Source organism: Panulirus ornatus, chromosome 55 (assembly GCF_036320965.1).
Source record: "Panulirus ornatus isolate Po-2019 chromosome 55, ASM3632096v1, whole genome shotgun sequence".
Lineage (NCBI taxonomy): Eukaryota > Metazoa > Arthropoda > Malacostraca > Decapoda > Palinuridae > Panulirus > Panulirus ornatus.
This window is the reverse complement of record NC_092278.1, coordinates 21,461,448-21,488,463: the sequence shown is the minus strand read 5'-3', so window position 1 is coordinate 21,488,463 and position 27,016 is coordinate 21,461,448. Positions and strand designations below refer to the sequence as shown.

The 27,016-nt window shown below is 43.0% G+C and overlaps 1 protein-coding gene across 1 annotated transcript in view; it reads right to left on the bottom strand.

Annotated features, from left to right (window-relative positions):
- Positions 1 to 510: 510 nt before the first annotated feature.
- Positions 511 to 27,016, bottom strand: part of LOC139765529 (visual pigment-like receptor peropsin) — a 79,818-nt gene continuing 53,312 nt past the window's right edge. Inside the window, exons 3-7 of the mRNA XM_071693052.1 lie at positions 19,881 to 20,076; positions 17,357 to 17,489; positions 4,819 to 5,055; positions 3,752 to 3,889; positions 511 to 2,201 (exon numbers count right to left, since the gene is read on the bottom strand). Of these exons, the coding sequence (XP_071549153.1) occupies positions 2,031 to 2,201; positions 3,752 to 3,889; positions 4,819 to 5,055; positions 17,357 to 17,489; positions 19,881 to 20,076 (875 nt within the window). The 3' untranslated portion in view covers positions 511 to 2,030. The remainder of the gene's footprint in view (positions 2,202 to 3,751; positions 3,890 to 4,818; positions 5,056 to 17,356; positions 17,490 to 19,880; positions 20,077 to 27,016) is intronic.

Below are 27,016 nucleotides of genomic sequence, written 5' to 3'. Positions count from 1 at the left end.
TTCCCTGAAGGTTCAGCTGACGTCACGACGAGGTAGGTTCTACGAACCAGTCACGCGCGATTCTCTGTAGGTCTGACGTCACGACGAGGTAGTTAGGTAGCGACAGGAAGCGCATCGAACATGACGAACGAAACGGTACGAGAATATTTCAATCATCGGAGATATTTCTTTTTTTTTTTCTATATATTCTACGTCGAAGGCCCCAGTCACGGGCCAAAGTCCACGTCAATGTCGGGCCTTAACTGAAATACAGGTAGGTTAATGAAACGGAAAAAGAAGAAGGAACAAAGGAAAATGTGAACGAATTATGGAAGAAGTAAAAAAAAAAGAAAGGAAATCATCATTTGAAACGTTTCAGGACAGACATGAGAGGGTAGAGAGTTCCAAAGTTTCGACGCGTAGGGAAAGAAACAGTTATCAAAACGGCCTACCCTTGAGTTACGTTGATAGTATTATAGTATTAATATGATGATGATGATGATAATAGGGAGAGGGTTTCCACTCTTGCACCTCTCTCTCTCTCTCTCTCTCTCTCTCTCTCTCTCTCTCTCTCTCTCTCTCTCTCTCTCTCTCTCTCTCTCTCTCTCTCCCCATTGCAATAAGTCATCGTACTCTGAAAGCTGTTGTCGCACTCAAAGGGAATGGATCGATCATGCTCATGTGATTAATTCACCACAACACTGAGGTTACCTCATTATGCCCTTTGGGTCTTGAGTCATCATTACTCGCGGATTAAAGTTGATAAAGTAATTAAGTAATCACTAATTCTTCCCTCTCAAAACGTCCCCTTACAATGAATGGTTACCATCACAGTTATTATGTCACAATGCAACTAATGTAACCCAAGCTTCTCTCATGAGAATAATGAATGTAAACTAAGTTCTTTAGTGAATATAATTAGAGTAATCTAAGATCTTGGGATAACGTAATTAATGCAATCATATCTCTTTGATGAATGTAAATCTAATGTAACCTAACCTCTTTGGTAAGTAAGATTAATCTTAGCTCTTGAGATTAACACATATAAACTACGTAACTGAATCACTTGTCAAGATTATAATTCTAAGTAAGGATTTGTTGAAGAATTGTCATTATCCAATCCTACGACAATCTACATTCTTTTTATAAACGACTTAGCATATTTAAAATACTCTGCTGTTTTGCGTTATATCATAGCTGATATTTTGAGAAATTTCATAATGGCAGTAGTTATATGTATAAAAGAGAATTATTCATGGTTTTTGATTATCTAGAAAACAAATAAAGTCTGTCTTTCATATGAATATAAGTCTCATCAAATGGTATATTTACATTTTATATACTTCCATGGCTGTGATCACTGCAAGGATCGTCAGTGAATCTTAAGAATCTTGCTGTATCGCTTAAGAATATTCCTGTATCACTTAAGAATCTTGCTGTATCACTTAAGAATATCCCTGTATCACTTAAGAATCTTCAGTTTCTTGACAAACACACTTTGTGGACAACTTCGAATATGATTATTCGTCAAATACAAATGCACTTACAATTCATTTGAAGTGGTATCCAGTGATAACCTTGAAACTTAAGGGAGTCACATTACTTAAGTCTTAAGTATTATTCATTTTCAGTCTACGTAATTAGTGTTGGTTATCGAACACTTTGCTCTGAACAGTCGAACACTTTGCTCTGAACAGATACAAATTGTCCGCAGGTCAAAGTTCTCCATTTTTGTTCATGTAACTAGTATTTCATATTTGATAAGTTCCTTTGAAAACTAGAAATTTACACTTCGGTAAATTTCAAGATTATTAAAAATATAATCTGGTGAAGATCCGGTTGGAAGCTTCATATATCCGGATATGTTTTGAAATCACCGAAGGAGCCAGAGGAGGACCAGTTGGGACCTGCGTCAGGAACGTAACGCCCTCTGTACTCCGGCAGGAAAAACGCCTCTGGCGATCTCACTCGATCTCCACTTCGAGCGAGACCCGCGCGCTGTCTTCCTCCCTCCCGTTTTCTTTTTCTTTCCCGCCGGAGACGCCGACGCTTCAGACGATCTCGCTGCGAACCTCGCCTCCGTCGGTGGTGGAGACCTGCACGTCGTACTGCACCTTGACCGGGTTCAGCTGAAGGATCTTGAGGGGCGGCAGGTCGTTGGAGGAGGTGTTCCTCGAGTAGGACGTTCCGTGGAGCGGCGAGCGGCTGCGGTGGATGCGATACTGTGGAGGGAGAGAGAGAGGGAGAGAGTGAGACGTGATTCGTTGGCTAATGAGAGAGAGAGAGAGAGAGAGAGAGAGAGAGAGAGAGAGAGAGAGAGAGAGAGAGAGAGAGAGAGAGAGAGATCGTGGGCCTTGTATTCCATAGCTAGACGTCAACATCAGCTACTGTCCCCCTTGTGTCACCTATCCCGTCTCCATTTATCATCTTCCCTGAAAGGAAAATAACAGAAACTGAAGCGCCCCCTCTAATCATGATGACACAAACCGAACTATATTTAAACCATCCCTGGCCAACTCAAGTCACCAGCATTGACATGCAAATTAGTTGGACGGTTCCCAGAAGATGAGGCCTGTGTGTGTGTGTGTGTGTGTGTGTGTCAGACCGCCAACCATCCCATGTTGTGTGTTCCCCTCTGTTCGCTGGACTAACCTCACCATATATGACTTTCTGTAGACACTTGGTTGTTGGACGGGGGTGTTTACCTTACATCTGTTATGGATGATTGTAAAATGTATCGAACGAGGACAAGAAAATGTATCATCCATGTTGAACCGGGAGAGAGAGAGAGAGAGAGAGAGAGAGAGAGAGAGAGAGAGAGAGAGAGAGAGAGAGAGAGAGAGAGCACCTCCCTCCCCCGCGGAAGCATGAAACATCTCTTGTTCGTCCCACACCAACACGAAACAATAGTGAAGACGAGAGAGATGCGCCCTTACACCTCTCCACTTGTAAGTTGTACAATGACTTCTCTGCCCATGTCACATTATAACAGGTCACCAGCCACGCCTACATTACCTCATACAGGTCACCAGTCACGCCCACGTTGCCTCATACAGGTCACCAGCCACGCCTACGTTACCTCATACAGGTCACCAGCCACGCCTACGTTACCTCGTACAGGTCACCAGCCACGCCTACGTTACCTCATACAGGTCACCAGCCAGGCATACGTTACCTCATACAGGTCACCAGCCAGGCATACGTTACCTCATACAGGTCACCAGCCACGCCTACGTTACCTCATACAGGTCACCAGCCAGGCCTACGTTACCTCATACAGGTCACCAGCCACGCCTACGTTACCTCATACAGGTCACCAGCCAGGCATACGTTACCTCATACAGGTCACCAGCCACGCCTACGTTACCTCATACAGGTCACCAGCCAGGCATACGTTACCTCATACAGGTCACCAGCCAGGCATACGTTACCTCATACAGGTCACCAGCCAGGCATACGTTACCTCATACAGGTCACCAGCCACGCCTACGTTACCTCATACAGGTCACCAGCCACGCCTACGTTACCTCATACAGGTCACCAGCCACGCCTACGTTACCTCATACAGGTCACCAGCCAGGCATACGTTACCTCATACAGGTCACCAGCCACGCCTACGTTACCTCATACAGGTCACCAGCCAGGCATACGTTACCTCATACAGGTCACCAGCCACGCCTACTTTACCTCATACAGGTCACCAGTCACGCCTACGTTACCTCATACAGGTCAGCAGCCAAGCCTGCGTTACGTTACGTTACCGGACCGTCACCTTGTTGGAGGGGTCGGAGGCTGGCGGCGCATGCTCCGTGAGGACGGTCAAGCTGACCTTCTCTGTGTTGAGGTTAACATGACCCTGGGTGACCACGTCTTCCCGGCAGCAGAAGAGGCGGGACCACGCCGACCGGAACTGACGGGAGGAAACGGGACAAGGTCAGAGAGAGACGTGTGGGGGTCATTCGAGGTCAGGAGAAATAGGGTGGGATGGGGGGTCATCATTGGAGGTCAGGAGAGGCAAAGGGAATAACGTGGAGATAGGGGACTGAGTCCAGACGGTGTATTCAGGAAAACGAAGGAAAGAGCGAAAGTAAAAAGGATAATAACCGTTGTAAATTGAGTGATATAGTTATGGCAACACAACAGGAAACCTTAACGTAAAACAAATGTAAAACAGAAAAACAAAAATGATTCTGGATGTGTGCACAGGGCGGGTCAGCCTTCCCAGGAGGGAGGAAGTGGCGCTACTGATAACATAAGAAGGTGAAGGAGAGATTTTAAAGCAACACGACACAGGATATGAATTACAGCTGTTGTTATTATCATTATCATTACTCACCACCAGGATGGAGGAAGTGGCGCTACTGATAACATAAGGTGAAGGAGAGATTTTGAAACAGCGCTACTTAGGAAATGAATCATAGTTATTATTATTGATATAATGTGTGAAACATTATACCGACGTGGGAATAATAATTATGACTGGGGACAGATGGACAGAGAGACGGACACGAATAGCAAGGAATATCTCAGTCTGTCTATTTCTTCTCGTCTTATCATCTCTGTACCTATGTAAGTAACCGTCTACCTGTATATCTGTCTACCTGTCCCATCTGTTTATGCCTATATCTATCCAACTATCAATTACATATTTATTCATTCAGTATCTATGTTTATCTATCTCCCTGTCTATCTGTGTGTCCATATGATTATCTATATATTAGTCCATCTATCATCTGTTTACTTTATCTATCTATCTATATATCTATCTATCTATCTACTGCTATATGGAGTGTATAGTAGCGTCGGCGGCTGCTGGCGCGGGCGTGGGTGTTGACGTGCCTGTGTGTTGAGTCCCACGTAGATGATGGGGTTGTACATGCAGGAGGACTTGGCGAAGATGGCGGGCACGACAGCTGCGCCAGGGGTCACGACGGAGGGGTCGCCGAAGGCCATGATGAGGGCCAAGACGGCGTAGGGCGTCCACGCCATGAGGAAGGTCGAGCCCATGATGACCACCATGACTGCCACGCGTCGCTCTGCCCGCGCCACCCCGGCTTGGAGCCCCGTCTGGCCATGCTGTGTGTGTCGAGACGGGAGAACAGACAGACGGTCAGGACGGGAGGAGAACAATAGACAGTCAGGACAGGAGAACAGACAGACAGTCAGGACGGGAGGAGAACAATAGACAGTCAGGACGGGAGAACAGACTGACAGTCAGGACGGGAGAACAGACTGACAGTCAGGACGGGAGGAGAACAATAGACAGTCAGGACGGGAGAACAGACTGACAGTCAGGACGGGAGAACAGAGAGACGGTCAGGACAGAACAGACGCACAGTCAGGGCGGGAGAACAAGATACAGACCAGGACAGTTCATCATAATACATAAGTTTAATTAATGTGATTAATTAACGTGATTAATTAACTGGGCTCTTAATATTTTATATGACCGTCAAAGTGATGCAGTGTGTGTGTGTGTGTGTGTGTGTGTGTGTGTGTGTCGTATTTCCTTCTCTTTAGTCAAGTTTATTCAGTAGTTAATGAACGGTATAATTTCTCGCTGCTGACCCGTTAGTCTACCTCTGTTGCACTACTGTTCTTCTCCACCTCCGCCGAACATATCCATTTATGAGAATTATTAAGAGCAAAGTTAACATCGTCGTTGCTTAACATTTAAGCACGACTGTACGACCTTTAGCAGGGCGGTGCGACCTTGGAGCACGACGGTACGACCCTTGGCAGGGCAGTGCGACCTTTGAGCACGACGGTACGACCCTTGGCAGGGCGGTGCGACCTTTGAGCACGACGGGACGACCCTTGGCAGGGCAGTGCGACCTTAGAGTACGACGGTACAACCCTTGGCAGGGCAGTGCGACCTTTGAGTACGACGGTACGACCCTTGGCAGGGCAGTGCGACCTTTGAGTACGACGGTACGACCCTTGGCAGGGCAGTGCGACCTTTGAGTACGACGGTACGACCCTTGGCAGGGCGGTGCGACCTTGGAGCACGACGGGACGACCCTTGGCAGGGCAGTGCGACCTTTGAGTACGACGGCACGACCCTTGGCAGGGCGTTGCGACCTTTGAGTACGACGGTACGACCCTTGGCAGGGCGGTGCGACCCTTGAGCACGACTGTACGACCCTTGAGAACGACAGGAGCGCCTTGGGTTGTGAAGGCCGAGAACGGAAAAGATGCACACCTGCAGCGAAGAACAAGACAAGGAATTCCACACATGAAACACACACACACTTGTGGAAATGGACCCGAGAAGAGGAAGGACTCAAGTCCAGCTCTCGAAGTCTGAGGTAAAATCCAATAAGACTTTCCATTAAGTCTTCGTTCACTCAGGTTTCCATAAAGCCGAAAAGGAAACAAAAAAAAAAAATGATTAAAAAGTCTTAGGAAAAAGAAAGATATAAAAAAGTTGTCTTCATAATGCTCCCGGTGACAGAGTCCCAACAGAAGAACAGGATTCTGTGTTTTTTTTTCCCGTTAATAGATTCAATAAGACTCCATTCAAGTCTACAAGAGAGTCATAACAACGACGGGGGGGGGGGGGGGGAGGAATGTGATTCAGTTGTAGTTGGGACGAGGGAACCTCCCGTTTTCTTTAGCTTCGCCTCCTCCGGTACAAACTAAGACAGGTTAGTCGTCTTAGTGTCTGATGACAACGTCTCTTTTGTGTCACGAATGATTCGGTTTGTTGAGCGTATACGGTCTGCTTACTGATGCTAATGGGTACGCTCCGCTGCGTATGATAAATACAGTGCACTACCCACTAAATAAATATGGTCTACTACTAATGATTAATATTATCCTTTTCTTATATTTAATACGGTGGGCTGCAAGCAGTTAATACGGTCTACCACGATAATTGAATACGGTCTAATACCTGTGATGAATACGGTCTCTTACCAGTAATGCAAAGTTGTAAGGTTAAGTCTGACGGGGTTCGAATAAAGGACGGTGGAGTAGGCCTGCATTAGACCTAGCTCTTCATCCTCCCCTTAGGGATTGGCTGACTGATCAGTTTTATCCCTGGCTATTTATATATATATATATATATATATATATATATATATATATATATATATATATATATATATATATATATATATATGTATATATATATATTTTTCTTTTCTTTTAAACTATTCGCCATTTCCCGCGTTAGCGAGGTAGCGTTAGGAACAGAGGACTGGGCCTTTTTTGGAATATCCTCACCTGGCCCCCTCTGTTCCTTCTTTTGGAAAATTAAAAAAAAAAAAAAAAAAACGAGAGGGGAGGATTTCCAGCCCCCCGCTCCCTCCCCTTTTAGTCGCCTTCTACGACACGCAGGGAATACGTGGGAAGTATTCTTAATCCCCTATCCCCAGGGATAATATATATATATATATTACACAGAGGGTATTAAGAGAAGCATCACACGTGTACTCACGGAACATAATTCTATTAAGACACACACACACACACACACACACACACACACACGCCTTCTACAAAGGATCGAGAACCCGTGTTTGAAAGTGGAATTCCATTAACTAAGTTGCTACCAACCCGTCTCAAGGAAACGCCCAGACATGCTAATCCTCACATCTCGGGATGGCTTTATTAGCGGGTGAGAGAGAGAGAGAGAGAGAGAGAGAGAGAGAGAGAGAGAGAGAGAGAGAGAGAGAGAGAGAGACAATCGGTAGGCTTACGTGACTATTTCCCTAAGTGTAACAAGAAACTACAAGGACAACAACAAAAAATGAAGAAATAAGAATCGTTGGTCTTATATTGAAGGCCAGTGTGTGTGTGTGTGTGTGTGTGTGTGTGTGTGTGTGTACTCAGCCTCCCACCACTACCCACTCCCTTCCTCCTTCCCTCCAGATATATGAGACAATCTGTCAAAGGTTTAAAAGAGAAAATATGAGTTATATAACCACCATACGAGTCACCCCTGCAGTCACCGCCGGTGAGGCTGACACACGAGACGTTTTCTTTATTTTTTTTTCGTAATATTTCGATATTGGTAAAAATGTTGGATCTTGTGGTATTATATATATATATATATATATATATATATATATATATATATATATATATATATATATATATATATATATATATATTCCTATGAGTCCACTGGGAAAATGAAACACGGTAAGTTCCCAAGTGCACTTTCGTGTAATAATCACATCATCAGGGGAGAAACAAGAGAGAAATATAACTGTCAGTTGATATACATCGAATCACATGTTTACCAAATGGCCTCCTAGCGTCGTCTCTTCGATGTATATCAACTGACTTTATTTCGCACCTGTGTCTCCCCTGATGATGTGATTATTACACGAAAGTGCACTTGGGAACTTATCGTGTTTCATTTTCTCCGTGGACTCGTAGGAATATCTTGATCACGCACAAAATTGTGATCCTTTCCAATATATATATATATATATATATATATATATATATATATATATATATATATATATATATATATATATATATATATATGATTTACCCCTGGCGCTTCGCGTGCCCTGGTTCGGTCCATTGACAGCGTGTCACCTGTATATGTATATACATTTGTATGTGAGTGGGTTGGGCCATTCTTTCGTCTGTTTCCTCACGCTACCTCGCTAACGCGGGAGACAGCGACTAAGTATAATAAAAATAGAAAATAATTTATATATATAATTATATATATATATATTTATATATATATTTATATAGGCAGTGTTGCGCAGCTGGAAGCTGGCGACCGGTTGCAGAGATGAGTTGCAACACTTCAAGGAACCTTAGTGTACACTAGCCGGCGCGGCATTCATTGCCTGTGTGGGTATTGCCAACGTGTTGGCTAACCCGTGATGGCAAGACTGGTAGTGTACTGTGTGATGAATGAAGATAATGTGGCACTTTTCCCCCACCACAGCTTGTCCTCCCACACCGGACCAGAAGGCCCCCAGGCACATGGCTCTCTCTCTCTCTCTCTATCTATCTATCTATCTCTCATCCAGTCAACAGTCGCACTCGTCATCCCTCCTCCTCATCATCACCTTTACATAACCGTAATCTTGGAAAGTCGCAGATGTGCCATTTTTCGAGTCACCGCGGTTTGTGTTCATATCCCCCCCTCCCCACCCCACCCCAGTATTACTTTACATATTGCCTCTGTCGTATGACACACGCCAGAGCTTTTAATTATCTATATGGGGTATTATCTTATTACAATGCCTCTTGGCATACCAATCATCGGTACATTATATATATATATATATATATATATATATATATATATATATATATATATATATATATATATATATATATATATATATATATATATATATATATATATAGATAGATAGATAGATAGATAGATACATAGATAGATAGATAGATAGGTAGGTAGGTAGGTAGGTAGGTAGATATGTGACATCAATATTAGATCGTAAACAGTCAGTGTATTGATACTTTTGTAGATTAACGTGGAATCAGGCCGGTTAATCTCAAAGTGTGGGAGAGGGATTAATTAATGCTAAAGTCAATCTCGTGTACCCTTAGAGTGGTGATGACAGGCGAGCACTACACACACACACACACACACACACGTGTACGTGTGTGTGTGTGATTATGTGTATTACGGGAAGAAAGTTTTACACCCGCGTTGCCTGTCCCATCTCTTCACCTTGTGTGTGTATGTATGTATCGCTTGTTTACGTGTGGGATCCCTCAAGGTGATATTGCACTGTAGTGTACGTACGCCTTCGTCACTCCCTGGTTCGTATATTCGTTGAGGGACGGAGTCACTAGTACCTGAACCACACACAACCACAATTATCATATGAGAAGCCCCGAGAGTTAACAGCATGAAGCCTTGTGTCACTTGAGGAACATTCAAAGGTTGTATGGAGAGGTGAGGAGGGAAGGAGGAGGAGGAGGAGGAGGGGACTCGTTCTTCATTCTTTGAGCACCGTTAATACCCCACAACCCCCTTCCTCACAATATGGTCTGGTCAAAGGTTAGGCCAGCCCAGCCAAGGGTCGTAGCCCTGTGTTTATGGGTAGTAGCATCAAAGGATTAATCTTCTTAGCTTTCAGGAGCTTCCAGTGTACGGCGCTCCAGTTTAATACTGAGTTCGCAAGCAGATTGCATTGTTCCATTATTGGCGCGCTGCTCGCGCACGAGACGCATACGACAGCGTGCGTACACGGCCAACTAAAATATCACCGTCTCGATCGCAGAAGAGTTGAATCCCCCATCAGACAGGGATTCGCAGGGGAAATGATGTTACCAATATGACGTAGTTCCGGCCACAAGGGAAGGCCAAGCGATGTCATCATTAAAAACAGGATCTCCTGTGTTGGGGGCATGTTGTGTTGGCATTATTGCCGCGAGAGAGAGAGAGAGAGAATGTCGTGCGTGGTGTTGGCGTTATCCCGGCCGGAGCAGCAAGGCCTTCCCAGCGATCACTGACCCGGGTCGTATGTGGTGAAATGCTTTTGAAGTACGAACTTGCTCGACCACGACAGGTCACTGACGGAGGTCACCTCACATGCTCTCGGAATACTTTATATATATATATATATATATATATATATATATATATATATATATATATATATATATATATATATATATATATATATATATAGTGACTATTGAGTGCTTTAGAATCATTGGATGTTTCCCAGATGTTGATTGAATACGTTATCGAGTGAATTTATTTTTTGATATAGGAGGCTCCAGTCACGGACAGAAGCCCACATCAAGGCCGAGCCTTAATTGAAATATAGAGAAAAATATGAAGCGGAAAAGAAAAGACAAGGGAAAGTATTTACGATTTTTAAAGAGAAACCTGTCAGTTAACTAATGGCATGAGAAGGTACAGAGGTTCTACCCGTAGGGAAAGAAGCAGGTATCAAAACGGCCCACCCTTCGTTGACAATTATTATTATTATCATTATTATTATTATTATTATTATTATTATTATTTATATTATTATTTATATTATTATTTCTATTATTATTATTATTATTATTATTATTATTATTATTATTATTATTATTATTTTACTCGAAATTACTGGCAGTTTTACGTGGATTGTTTCTGACATATCGCTTCATGCGAAATGGTCAACAACGGCTTTCATATCGTCCCTGCAACATCTACATCACCCGGACGCAAATAGTAACCCGTCATCACATTATGATTCATGAATTACGAACAAAAATAGAAAGTAATATTGAAATTCATCCGTAGTTTTATTTACGTTCAGCCTCGAGTTGGAATTACCTTCCGTTACGTGAAATGCACTCTCTCTCTCTCTCTCTCTCTCTCTCTCTCTCTCTCTCTCTCTCTCTCTCTCTCTCTCTCTCTCTCTCTCTCTCTCTCTCTCTCTCTCTCTCTCTATGGTTTTTTGCTCATAGTTCCATTTGCAAAAGCTGTTTCGTCTGTGGAGTGTGAGCGAACGTGTGGACATGTAGAATGAATATAAATATGCATAGAAATTCTATTACATGTAATGCTCTTCACATTTCCCCAAGTTGGACGTTGCTCTCATAATATATGTGTGTGTGTGTGTATATATATATATTTTGTATATATATATATATATATATATATATATATATATATATATATATATATATATATATATATATATATATATATATATATGTACCTTCTAATCCACGGGAAATGAAAGAGGATAAGTTCCCGTGGATTAGAAAGAATTTACTTGATCTTGCGCTCAATTGTGAACTTATCCAATATATATATATATTTTTTTTTTTTTTTTTTTTTTACACGATTCGCCATTTCCCGCGTTAGCGAGGTAGCGTTAAGAACAGAGGACTGAGCCTTTGAGGGAATATCCTCACTTAGCCCCCTTCTCTGTTCCTTCTTTTGGAAAATTAAAAACGAGAGGGGAGGATTTCCAGCCCCCCGCTCCCTTCCCTTTTAGTCGCCTTCTACGACACGCAGGGAATACGTGAGAAGTATTCTTTCTCCCCTATCCCCAGGGATAATATATATATATATATATATATATATATATATATATATATATATATATATATATATATATATATATATATATATATATATATATATATATGTATATATCGAGACAGCCTTATATATTATATTTCTTTGAACTTCAGGAATATCTATCACCCGTCTGGGAGTCAACTCTAATCCCTCACCAGCGTGTTGCAGGAACTCTAAAATGCTCTTTTATAAATACACAAATGTGAGAAAGTAAGAAATAGCGTCAGTAAAGTACACAGGTAGAGAGACAGGCTTACTAACCTGAGCCGGAGGGAATGTGGGTCCACAAGAGAGATAAACATAAGAACCGGAGATGTGATCATTGAGTTACTTTGTAATCAACTGAGAGGAAACATATATACCCCCTGGTAAGTGATGAACCTTGAGGAATGATGTATATATTGTGGTATTATTATGTGCTTTAAAACTAATGTAGACGTAGAATCCTATTTTACGAGAACTGAACAAGAAGCTTTTTTTTTTTTTTCATTTCAAATGAAAGTTTAGGTTGTATACAGCAGTTGTGTTCAGTTATATGACCCTTTTCGTGATATTAGAAGTTGGGTGTTTTTTGAATGAGTGACAGTCACTTTATAGTGAGAGAGAGAGAAAGAGAGAGAGAGATACAGTATCAGTGGTAGTGGGAGAAGACTTTTCTTAATATACTCTGCCACTATGATGACTACTAACATCCCTGGTGCTCGCTTCACCTCATAACTACCTCTACAATTGAACTCAGACGACAAATTCATTTTTCAAATGTCTCTTGTTTTCCCAAATGAAATACCCATTATTTTCTCTCTCTCTCTCTCTCTCTCTCTCTCTCTCTCTCTCTCTCTCTCTCTCTCTCTCTCTCTCTCTCTCTCTCTCTCTCTCTCTCTCTTTAATATCATTAGCTCCTCGGTACAGTATAGGTCTGTGTAAGCGGTGGCGTTGTTTGGTGCGCGTTGAGAAAACCGTCTGGGTCAAACGACGCCAGGTAATGACATTGTCTTCGTGTGTAGCCAGTAGAGCAGTCGACCCGTGTGTCACAGAGCCTCTGCGCTACGTCCATCAACAGGGAAGTGTAGACCTCTTTAAAGTGAAGATGATCTTTGACGTGACTGTACTGCCTTTGGTACAACAGCCCATCTAAAAAAAAAAAAAAAGGCGACATATTTCGCTCTGGTTATAACTGGTAGTTCATAGGTTTCAACCTCAAACAACCAAGCGACGAGGTATTATTCCTGTGGACATTTTAACGTCGTTCCTCATGTAGCAGAAAAACTTATCTTCAAGGATGTATGGTACTATACACTGTGCTGTGGAGTGAGATTGACAGCTTATGTGACACTTGATATTTATGGAAAAGATTAAATATGATTCTTTCTTGTGAGGTCATTTGGGCTCTTTCCCGTAACAAGTGTTCGAGGTCATTGAAGGCCATCAACGTCACGTCACGTCACATAACCACCAGTTGTTACACGTTTGAAATACCCGTGGTAGCCCGTAAGGCGACTTTAGCCCAACCAGCTAGGGATTTCATGATCAACAGACAGCTGCAGTTTGTCACTATCTTCCCCCAGAGTCAATACAGTACTGGGGAGAGGAGGGGGGAGGGGGGGGGCAGCAGTTGGTTACGCTTGTTAGTAGCCGTTACCAAACCCAGCCATTCAGGACCCGGATGAAAGATACGAGTTGGTCAATTTGCATTGGAGGCAAATCTGTTGATCTATGTCTGTGAGCGGGTGACCTACTCAGGCCCGGCTTTGTCGTGTGAGGGAGGATTAGAGGGAGGGAGGGTCCGTCTGTCCGTCCCTCCGTCCGTCTGTCCGTCCCTCCGTCCGTCCGTCTGTCCGTCCCTCCGTCCGTCCGTCCGTCTGAGATGAAAATGTCATAAATGATAAAGATGAACATATAGGAGTGAAGCCAGATCGACGAGGAGCAGGTTTGTGAGAGTCAGTTTGAGCGAAGGAAACATTCAGCTCTGGTGAAGCTCGCATAACCAGCAGGACAGAGAGTCCTTGTGTCCAAAGAAGTCACGTCGCAAGGAGGAGTCCGTCCTTTCCCAGTTACTGGAAGGGGCGCATCCTTAAGAAGCTGCAGGGGCTTCCGGTAATGCCCTGAGTAACGCCAAGACTCTCATCCTAGGAAAGGAAATAAGTAAATAAAATCACACACACACACACACACACACACACACACACACACACACACACATGTTCGCCGGTTCCGAGGAAGTGGACTCGCTCGCTCCCACATGGGCCAGGGAACAGATAGATGTACAGTTTGCCTGGAAAACCTACGCCAGCGTCCCGTTCCTTGACCCTCAGCAGCAGCGTCGTGCTTGAGGTACGACGTGACGGGTCGTTCACGTCATTGGGTCGTTTAAGTGCCTTGTGCTTGCATGATGATTCCCTTGTCTTCCCGCAGGCAAACACTGACCGCCCTGTTTGCCCCGGGAGGCTCTGCAAACAATAGGGGGCGCTCCGAGAGGATTAGGAAATGGAGTATATCAAAAGATTCGCCAATCTCAGAATAGCTTTTTTTTTGGGAGGGGGGTCGAACTTGCTGACCGGGATGTTATTGTGTGGATAAATTTACCGTGGAATTTTATATTATCTTTAATGTGCATAATTTTAATTGCCTCATAGGTTGTTTGATATGAATATATACGAACTAAGTGCATATGAACGCGCACTTTGATAGAACATACAGACCTCTAACAGCCAGGATCGAACCCGGAACCCCTGAGCAACAGGCGGGAGCGCTACCGCTAGGCTATGATCGCTCCTATAGGGATATAGCTAGAACGCCATTTGGTAAACACGTCTCTTCGTTGTATATCACCTGACATATTTCTTTCTTGTATCTCCCCTGATGATGTGGTTATTACACGAAAGTACACTTGGGAACTTATCGTGTTTCATTTTCCCCGTGGACTCATAGGAATATACATTCTTTTCTTTCTTTCAAACTATTCGCCATTTCCCGCATTAGCGAGGTAGCGTTAAGAACAGAGGACTGGGCCTTTGAGGGAATACCCTCACCTGGCCCAATTCTCTGTTCCTTCTTTTGGAAAATTGAAAAAAAAAAAAAAACCGAGAGGGGAGGATTTCCAGCCCCCCGCTCCCTCCCCTTTTAGTCGCCTTCTACGACACGCAGGGAATACGTGGGAAGTATTCTTAATCCCCTATCCCCAGGAAAATACATATATATATATATATATATATATATATATATATATATATATATATATATATATATATATATATATATATATATATACACACACACACACACACACACACATATATATATATATATATATATATATATATATATATATATATATATATATATATATATATATATATATATATATATGTGTGTGTGTGTGTGTGTGTGAGAAAAGAATTATATTATGAACCAAGAATAGGTTATCTTTACCCACTAACTACTCAGCTGATGTGTACCTAACAGTAAGCAGATATAATTTCACTGACACCAGCTGAGGTGTATCAAAGATAATTATATTGTTTAATCTCCGTATAGCCCTTATATGAAGAGCCATGTACGCAATGAGAGCGTCATACGTTTTCGTATATGAAGTGTCATATACGCAGTGAGAGCGTCACACAGTATCACCACCTGATGAAGGCTGTTCAGTCGCTGGTTATAACTAGGTGTTGACGACCCTAACGACCCCGGTAGTTGACCTTTCCTAAGCTCTAGCAATATCATCCTCGTTTGTGTGTCGCTCACTCTTCCTACGACCTTCCTGACAGGGTGAGGTCAGGCCACAAACACCTTTCTGAACTTTGATCTTTTATCATTTTTTTTATCCCAGATGGGCATGAGAGAGGCATATGTTTTGCCTGCGTCGCGTCTATATTCTGAGGGGAAAGATGAGAAAAATATGGGTAATATATATATATATATATATATATATATATATATATATATATATATATATATATATATATATATATATATATATATATAGAGAGAGAGAGAGAGAGAGAGAGAGAGAGGTGATTAAACGTAACTTGAAATATTCGTGATATATAATATTTTTTTTGCTCACTCTCGTTTAATATATTTCCCTCCCGTTAGTCGTCGTTTAAGAACACGTTGCACGAATGTCACTACGTAGCCGGGCGGTGGTCCTGGAAGTCGTGGTGGCTGGTCGTGTTCGCAGTTCCTCCAGCAGTCGTGCTGTTTAGAAATATAGGACATTGTGTCAAATAGGATGGCCCAGTTTTGCCTGATGATTATCGCTTCAAGTGGTTTAGATGGATAAGACACGAGGACTGCGCGACTCAGAACCTGGAAAGGTTTTTTTAAGGTCATCAGGAAAGCTCTTGGAAGTTTTTGAGAAAAATCTGAATTTTTGCAACGAAGATAAATGCGTTGTGAAGTGACGTTGAAAAAAAGAAATGGTCGAATTTACGTTAAGGTATTTTTTTGTGTGTGTCTGTGTCTGTGTGTGTCTCTTGTATGTCGCTCTATATTTCTTCTAACGTCTGTCCATAGAAGTGGTTAGTATGAAACGTCGAAAACCCTGTCTTTTAGCGTGTGTTTTCATGGTTGTGCATCTGTTGTATGTCAGTAACAACTTCAATCTATCTCAGTCTACTGACGTCAAGACATACAGTATATATGATAGACAGATGGCGCCCCGGTAGCTCGATCATTTACATCCTCAAATGACATTTTTTTTTTAACTCAGATTCATCTGGTTTGTGGCCTTGGAAGCGCCAAAGATAACATAAGAGATAACCTTATGATAACAGACTTGGACAGGATGGTTTTATGATAACTTGCATTTGGCCATTGTGGGGCCAAGATAAACTTGCATTTGGCCATTGTAGGGCCAAGATAAACTTGCATTTGGCCATTGTAGGGCCAAGATAAACTTGCATTCGGCCATTGTAGGGCCAAGATAAACTTGCATTCGGCCATTGTAGGGCCAAGATAAACTTGCATTTGGCCATTGTAGGGCCAAAGTAACATTCTTCTAACTGACTCGTAGCCCTGGTAAAGGCCAAGATAACGCTATAAGTAACTCACTCGCCGCCTTGTTATGGCCGATATAACGTGATAAGCAACTTGTGGCTTGGTTATATGGCCACTCGCTTTCGGCTTTGTTAAGGACCAAGATGACCTGATAAGCAACTGGCTCTTGGCTTTGTTAAGGACCAAGATGACATGACAAGCGCCTCGCTTGTGGCTTTGTTGAGGACCAAAATGACGTGATAAGCACCTCGCTTGTGGCTGTGTTGAGGACCAAGATGACGTGATGAGCACCTCGCTTGTGGCTGTGTTAAGACCCGGATAACATGAAGGTAAACTGACCTGGTTTAAGGTGACGATGATGTTAGTGTATGAGAAAGCCATGACGGAGAGGGGCACGCCCAGACCCAGGCCGAAGAGGAAGACAATGTACGAGGTGTTCATCCACGTCCGCGTCTCCCAGTCAATTGAGCAACTGTAAGAGAAAACGGGATCTGGTGAACGGCTGAAAAAGAAGACGGGGTTGACTTGGGTAACTGAAATAGAATGGAGTTCTATTTTTAACCGAAAGAAAGAAAAAAAAGAGGCACTAATTAAGCAACTGATGAAAGAGGAAACAGATATCATTCAAGAACTAGAAATGGAAAAATGGTTCAGTTCGAGCGAATGGGGAAAAAAAATATTAAAAGTCATTTGAACAATTCGCATAGAAAACGAGACTCGTTTCCGCGGCTGAAAGAAATACGAATTAGCAGAGAGAAAACATTGGAGAAACATTACGAACCAATTGCAAGTTTTGCCTCCGTGATGCACTGGGAAGTCTATTGTATCCTAGAGGCATTTATATAGAGCGCCAATATGAAGTCTGTCAATAATTGAAATTCTCAGTCTAATGAGTAACGGGATAAGGGATTATGATAATATCAGAGCCTGTGTGGGGGTTGATTAATGTCAGATTATTAGGGGAGTTTCCAGAAATGATGAGGAGGGTATGTAGTTAACTTGGCCATTGCAGAATATATATATATATATATATATATATATATATATATATATATATATATATATGTATGTATATATATATATATATATATATATATATATATATATATATATATATATATATATATATATATATATGTATATATATATATATATATATATATATATATATATATATATATATATTTTTTTTTTTTTTTTTTTTCTTTTCTTTTAAACTATTCGCCATTTCCCGCGTTAGCGAGGTAGCATTAAGAACAGAGGACTGGGCCTTTGAGGGAATACCCTCACCTGGCCCCCTTCTCTGTTCCGTCTTTTGGAAAATTAAAAAAAAAACGAGAGGGGAGGATTTCCAGCCCCCCGCTCCCACCCCTTTTAGTCGCCTTCTACGACACGCAGGGAATACGTGGGAAGTATTCTTAATCCCCTATCCCCAGGGATATATATATATATATATATATATATATATATATATATATATATATATATATATGTATGTATATTGACATGAGATGCTCACCAGGGATGAAGACGACAAATAACATATTTGTTAAATACACAAGTTATCATTAGGGTTCTCTCAGCTTCCCCCACCTCACCCATCTTCCCCTTTCCTATCAGCACAGCCCACCCCCCATCCCCACCCCAATTAACATTCCCCCCCCCCCTCATTTAACACCTCCGGCCAAATTAAACGGATGCAGGACCTTTCATCTTACGTGTGTGTGTTTGTTTACATGTATATGTGCATGCATCTGTGTAATTACATGATTTTGATTGCGTAATTGTATGATATGGTTTGTGTGTGTTTGTGTGTAGGTGGGTGGTTGGGTGAGCAGGTGTCACGTGAATGCCTGTATCTCTATCTGTGTGTGTGTATATATATATATATATATATATATATATATATATATATATATATATATATATATATATATATATATATTATCATCATACATATTCGCCATTTCCCGCATCAGCGAGGTAGCGTTAAGAACAGAGGACTGAGCCTTAGAGGAAATATCCTCACTTGGCCCCCTTCTCTGTTCCTTCTTTTGGAAAATGAAAAACGGGAGGGGAGGATCTAATTACCTGTATACAGTTACTGCAGCAGTAGACTGTATGTTGACCTACACATCTTTATTTTTGTAATCTCTCTCTCTGTACAACATATGCTGTTGTACAGACAAGCTTGTATTATCTTATGTATTATCCCCCTATTTCTAGTCTTTGACTTTGATTGGTTAGTTGGTTGTTTAGGCCTATCACCTAACTGCCAGGGTCGTCAACAAGGCCGTTATCATCGTCAAGTTATAACCAGCAGTCGACCTTATTTCAGGGATATTGATATAATTCTCTCTGCATGTAATGGTCTCTGACTACAGCCACTTAAATTAACCCTCAACTATTATCTCATGATTATTATTATTTCTGTTTTTATTAGTATTAGTATTATTATTGTACTTACCATTAATATTTCTAATTATTATCATTATTACTATTATTGTTGTTGTTGTTATTGTTATTGATATTATTATTATTATTATTATTATTATTATTATTATTGTTATTATTTTTGTTATTATTATTATTATTATTGTTATTATTATTATTATCATCATTGTTATCATTACTATTATTTTTATTATTATTGTTATTTTCATTATTATTATTATTATCATTATTATTATTATTATTATCATCATCATCATCATCATCATCATCATCATCATCATTATTATTATTATTATTATTATTATTATTATTATTATCATTATTATTATTATTATTATTATTATTATTATTATTATTATTATTATTATTATTATCATCATACAACAACCAGTATATGTGGTAGACGCACCTTATCCCTGGGCCTTCGATGCCAAAGCCGCCCCAGCCGGCCAGAGGTGGGGCGGTGGTGACGAAGGCGTACACCCAGACGCCCAGCATGATGACCAGGGAACACCTGTGCGTCAGCTCCGTCGTCTTCCAGGGCCGGGAGATCATCAGGTACCGCTCGAAGGACAGCACCGTCAGCGTGGTGATGGAGGCGATACCTGCTGGTGCAGGAGGGGGTTAGCACACACACACACACACACACACACACACACACACATATTACATAAATGGTTGATTACATTCTTGCGTAATAGCAATAAGGACTCCGTATATATATATATATATATATATATATATATATATATATATATATATATATATATATATATATATATATTTTTTTTTTTTTTTTTTTTTTCATACTATTCGCCATTTCCCGCGATAGCGAGGTAGCGTTAAGAACAGAGGACTGGGCCTTTGAGGGAATACCCTCACCTGGCCCCCTTCTCTGTTCCTTCTTTTGGAAAATTTAAAAAAAGAAAAAAAAAAAAAAAAAAAAAAACCGAGAGGGGAGGATTTCCAGCCCCCCGCTCCCTTCCCTTTTAGTCGCCTTCTACGACACGCAGGGAATACGTGGGAAGTATTCTTTCTCCCATATCCCCAGGGATATATATATATATATATATATATATATATATATATATATATATATATATATATATATATATATATATATATGTATATATACGGTCATTATTTAACACGCTCAGTATTATAAACCCTAAAATATATATTTCTTTTATAAATTTTTATACCCAGAATTATTAACTCGTTTTTTAACGAGGGGAGAATAAAGTCTTCAATATATTTTATGACAGACTAATTTAAAACGTTTCATCCGTAATTTACATCAACAGTTGTGAGGTAAAGCTGGTAGTGTTGCTAGATCCATGTGAATGTAAGTCAAATACATATTATTAAAGCTAATGTCTTTCTCACCCTCTCTCTCTCTCTCTCTCTCTCTCTCTCTCTCTCTCTCTCTCTCTCTCTCTCTCTCTCTCTCTCTCTCTCTCTCTCTCTCTCTCTCATTTTGAACATTTCCCTTTAGAGACATTGCAAAACTGAAGTAGTAATAAAAAGAAAAGGGAAGAAACATAGTGGGAGTGTTAGTGTTAGCACATTTACATGTCCAGCTCCACACGTAGGCTCGTGCGCACGACGGTACGACCCTTGAGCACGACGGTACGACCCTTGAGCATGACGGTACGACCCTTGAGCACGACGGTACGACCCTTGAGCACGGCGGTACGACCCTTGAGCACGACGGTACGACCCTTCAGCACGGCGGTACGACCCTTCAGCACGACGGTACGACCCTTCAGCACGATGGTACGACCCTTGAGCGCGACGGTACGCCCCTTGAGAAGTTATTAAGGCCATGTGACGACCGTTACTGGGCTCGTACACACACACACACACACACACACACACACACACACACACACACACCAAATCAGGTATGCTGAAAGAGTCGTACGTAATGTAATAAAAGTTATAGTGATTACGTCTGTAATAAGCAGTTAGCAGAATTCTTTCTCTTAGGAGTTACTTCGGGTGCTGGCGTCATTTGCATACAGAGAATTATTCTCATGAATATTTCAGAAGTTGTCCTCAGATTTTGAACACAGTTTTGAATTACGATTCTGCAGGTTTTATTGTGACAAAGTAGTTGTGTGTATATATATTCTTTCTTTCATACTATTCGCCATTTCCCGCATTAGCAAGATAGCGTTAAGAACAGAGGAGTGGGCCTTTGAGGGACTATCCTCACCTGGCCCCCTTCTCTGTTCCTTCTTTTGGAAAATTAGAAAAGAGAGAGAGAGAGAGAGAGAGAGAGAGAGAGAGAGAGAGAGAGAGAGAGAGAGAGAGAGCCTGTGTCATAGAAATAGAGCTGCATTTAACGTCCAGTCAAACATCATCTCTCATTTCCTCACGATACCCAACCCAACACGTGCATGACCGGAACCCAACCATAAGCAACACGTGCATGACCGGAACCCAACCATAAGCAACACGTGCATGACCGGAACCCAACCATAAGCAACACGTGCATGACCGGAACCCAACCATAAGCAACACGTGCATGACCGGAACCCAACCATAAGCAACACGTGCATGACCGGAACCCAACCATAAGCAACACGTGCATGACCGGAACCCAACCATAAGCAACACGTGCATGACCTGAACCCGACCATAAGCAACACGTGCATGACCGGAACCGATGGTTTGGGTAAAGAGATGTTTATGTCTTCTCCCCCGCACGTTGCTCAAAGCCTGGCGTCTTGTATGGCTGGTCTGTGGATCTCGTAGTCCATCGTTAAAGATAAAAGTCGCCCAACACTAAACCTAAACAAACTTTGAAAAGAAACTAACCATGACGGACTTTACTTTACCTAACCTAACCATGACGGACTTTACTTTACCTAACCTAACCATGACGGACTTTACTTTACCTAACCTAACCATGACGGACTTTACTTTACCTAACCTAACCATGACGGACTTTACTTTACCTAACCTAACCATGACGGACTTTACTTTACCGATTAAAATGTTTTTTTCCCACCACCTTGATACTCACACTACGGCTGAGATACCTTCCATGCCTTCAGTTGTGTCATGTTGAAAAAGACAAAAGATTTTGACTTTTGTTTTCTTCTTTTGTTTGTGTGTGTGTGTGTGTGTGTATGTGTGTGTGTGTGTGTGTGTGTGTGTATGTGTGTGTATATGTGTATGTGTGTGTGTGTGTGTGTGTGTGTGTGTGTGTACTCAACTGCCTTTGGGACGCCTGCTGGCTGTGTCGGCCGCTCATTATGAAGAATAACGACTCAAAGGAACTTCCTCTCTCTCTCTCTCTCTCTCTCTCTCTCTCTCTCTCTCTCTCTCTCTCTCTCTCTCTCTCTCAAACCATCTTTGTTGCTGATTTTCGTCAGGCAGACGAGGGTCACCGGCCGGCCCCGCTCCCTGCCAGCCAGCCTTCTGCGGTGGTTACCTCCTGGGTAACACGTGACGTCACGGTAACAACCCATCTGACCCTTTATCTTGTACCTGATGAATGAACATTTGACCTACGACACCGCTGTCCTCCCTTGCCTTGACCCTCTCAAATATATATATATATATATATATATATATATATATATATCGGAGCGGGGGGCTGGAAATCCTCCCCTCTCGTTTTTTTTTAATTTTCCAAAGGAAGGAACAGAGAAGGGGGCCAGGTGAGGATATTCCCTCAAAGGCCCAGTCCTCTGTTCTTAACGCTACCTTGCTAATGCGGGAAATGGCGAATAGTATGAAAGAAAGAAAAAAAGAGAAAAAAAAAAATATATATATATATATATATATATATATATATATATATATATATATATATATATATATATATGTCAATATCACTTCTGCCTCCTCACGTCAATCTCTCAGCTACCTCGCAAACGCGGGAGACAGCGACAAAGTATAAAAAAAAAAAAAAAAAAAAAAAAATATATATGTATATGTGGGTGGGTTGGCCATTCTTTCGTCTGTTTCCTTGCGCTACCTCGTTGACGCGGAAGACAACGACAAAGTATAATAAATATGTATGTATATGTATAGTGTGTGTGTGTGTGTGTGTGCAAGTCGTATATTCGAATGACGTGGCCTAGATGGACCTTATTATAATCTTCGTACAGTAAACCCTGGCAGTCGACATAAACCTAGAATCCTACATCATGGGATCGTATTAAATCTTGTCCGTAATTCCTTTATCTGTGTTTTATGTGTGCCTGATGATGTGACGGCTCAGTGATGGTATGGGTTGTTAAGCCTCACGTTCAGGGAAGAGCTTAGCGCCTTAATCACACGACCCAGAGTGACCTTCCCATTAAAGCTGACACATCAGGTTACAAGACACAACGAGACAGTCACGTAGTTCGAGCAGTGTTGGTAACGACTGGCTAATTGGAAGCGACTTTTTACGCAACCGGCCCATTAGAACCGTGAAAACTACCGACCCATTTTTACGTCAGAAGGTTGTTAGGTGTCGAGGCAATTCGCGAGGATCGGTGAAGCCTTGCCTTACGTAAAACAAATCGCCAAATGTATTGGCGGGAAAGACTTGGTTTTCCCGAGCAAAGCGACGGTGAAGGTTGGCACTGAGGGTGTCATGACACTTGAGGGTGTCATGACACTTGAGAGTGTCATGACACTGAGGGTGTCATGACACTTGAGAGTGTCATGACACTGAGAGTCATGACACTTGAGGGTGTCATGACACTGAGGGTGTCATGACACTTGAAGGTGTCATGACACTTGAGAGTGTCATGACACTTGAGGGTGTCATGACACTGAGAGTGTCATGACACTTGAGGGTGTCATGACACTGAGAGTGTCATGACACTTGAGGGTGTCATGACACTGAGTGTGTCATGCATTCGTAGGAACGACACAACTTGATGCACGGTTGTATATGGTCAACGGAGGTTATAACGCTCACATGAGAAGCTCACGTCTTGTGAGGATGAAAATGGTGGTTTCTCTCAGTGCTACACACACACACACACACACACACACACACACACACACACACACACACACACGGATGCCTGTGTTGGGTTCGTGAGCAACCGTGTTGTCATGAGCCGCGGGTCTTTTACTGAGAGACTCGCATGTTCACGGCTTTTCATCTTTCCGAACTGTGTGTGTGTGTGTGTGTGTGTGTGTGTGTGTGTGTGTGTGTGTGTCTGTGTGTTGGGCGAAGATATTAAAGCCTTTTCATCCTCCATGCCCGCCCGCTCCCCTTTCCCCTCAAAAACAAGAAATTTTCCCTCAGGCGCACTGGGATAGGTTGAGAGAGAGAGAGAGAGAGAGAGAGAGAGAGAGAGAGAGAGAGAGAGAGAGAGAGAGAGAGAGTATATCAATCGACCACGAACATGGCCATATAAACGTGCTTATTCGGAGGCGTGTAATCGTCCATGAAGTAAACAAAGCTGATCGATCACTGGAGATGGCCAGGATTAACGTTATCATTACTCGCTTTGGGGAAATGTTAAAGTTGACCCACGGTGTCCAGGTGTGAAGGCTCGTCACCTTAACAGCCCCTGACCGGATGGGTCAACTTAGTAACGACCCCCCCAGACGTGACCCACCTACGACATGGAACTTCACCGGTAATCACCCTCACGTAATTACCTTTTGTTGTCACTATTATCCCCAATCCCGGAAGACAATCAATTATTTTGTACCTGTGATAACAGCATCAGGTAGCGGCGACACGTGAAGACTCCTCCATTCATCACGGAGGGAGTACAGCGCGTGTTTGATGTCGGCCACTGCGCGCCTGTGGCGAACCTTGGGTGGTGGTTGAGGGCGGGTGGCGGGCCGCCCCGAAATCCGTCCTTAATGATAAGTGACACAAGGATGGAAATGGAGCACCCTTATCTCCCGAGGTCCAGGGGAATTCCAGACTGATAAGCCAGACAAAATATCTGTCGGGCCGCGCGCGTGGTGGCGGAGGATCACAGACGCAGCAGCTCCTCCTCCTCCTCCTTCCCGGGCCGACAGAAACACGTAACTAATCATGAACATGAAAGCCAAGATGGATACGTAATCTACTCACGTTGAGGGTCCTTGATGAGGTGTGGCGTGGAGCGCCCTCCAAAACCCCCATACCACACAATCTTATCATCCGCCACCACACTAGCCTCCTCCTCCTCCTCCTCCTCCACAGGGAGCTCACCCACGCCATCTCGTTACTTACCGACTCTTTGATCTTCTAATTGTTTGTTTTTTTCATTTTGTGGCTTTTTTTTTCAAACGAAGTCAAGGTCACTGACTGTCCCCATGACCTTACTGCTTGAATGTGACCTTGTTCCTCTTGTTTTTTCGAACGACATTGCAAGCCGCCCGCCCAACATCATCTCCCTCACAGTACGTACGCCGGCGTCGCGAAATCATTTTCGCTGCCGGCTCAACCTACCGTCAGTTATAGACAGACGTCTCATCCAGCCACACACTGTGACACTGTGTGACCCACCCCCCCCACTCCCCCTCCCAGGGAGGAGGTCGTAGGCCAGGTACGGAACAGGTTAGTAGATGATCCTGACCCTTACGACGGGAGGCGCTCTCTCTCATCATCGAGGGGCGCGCCGTAATGTGCCTCGTATTGACCACGCCCACGTCATGAGCCATACGACTCCAGCCTCACGGGAGCCCCTGGGGATGATCCTCCTCCTCCTGTGACAACAACTCCCAAATACTGTATCCCCTTCCCACTCCCTCGTCAGGACGCCCGTGGGACACCGTTAACGCCATCTTCCGCTGCACCTCCAACAGGAAGCCCTAGTCCCTGTTGTACGATCCCAGCAACGGCGGAACGCACTCGCTGCCACAGAGTCTCCGCACTCACGTCCCACCTGCCAAGCTGCAGGACCTCGTTAACGCCTTCATCCTTCTGTCCACACACACATTCACGCGACGGTTTTTGCGCTCCGCCTCTCCTATAGACGCACCACGAGACCCAGGACAACGAACAGCTCTCCCCGCGAGACCCGGGCCTTACCTGCTCCTGCACCTTCACCAGTGTCACGTGACGCCTGGCCTCGCCATCTTACGTAACGCTGCACCACCTGCAGCAGTTGCCTACCTACCTCCCCGGGGGCCACATAAACCCCCCCTTGCGGCCGTGGGAGGAAGAAGCACTTAACGTTGCTACCCGCGTTCCCATAACCCTTCCTCAACCCTCACCAGCAGGACGGAGTTTACTCGTTGCACAGACAGAGGCAGACGCCACGGATGAGCGCCACTGACTCATTATGTTTCAGAATACACAACTGTATAGACTGTGACTGGCATAGATTCACCCCCACCCCCTCCCTCCGTCACACACACACACAGACACACACACACACACACACGCGCGCGCGCGCGTGCACTGAAGCAGATCTTCAACTTAACTTTCTAAGTGTTACTAGGTAGATGGATGGGTTGTTTACGTGTCGTGGGTGAACGACCATTAGTGCTTCCCCCTGAAATTCCCTCCCTGAACATAGCCATTTCTCCTGCTGGGCGGGAAGCAAGCAAGCAAGCACGCACACACACGCTCCATACTCACAC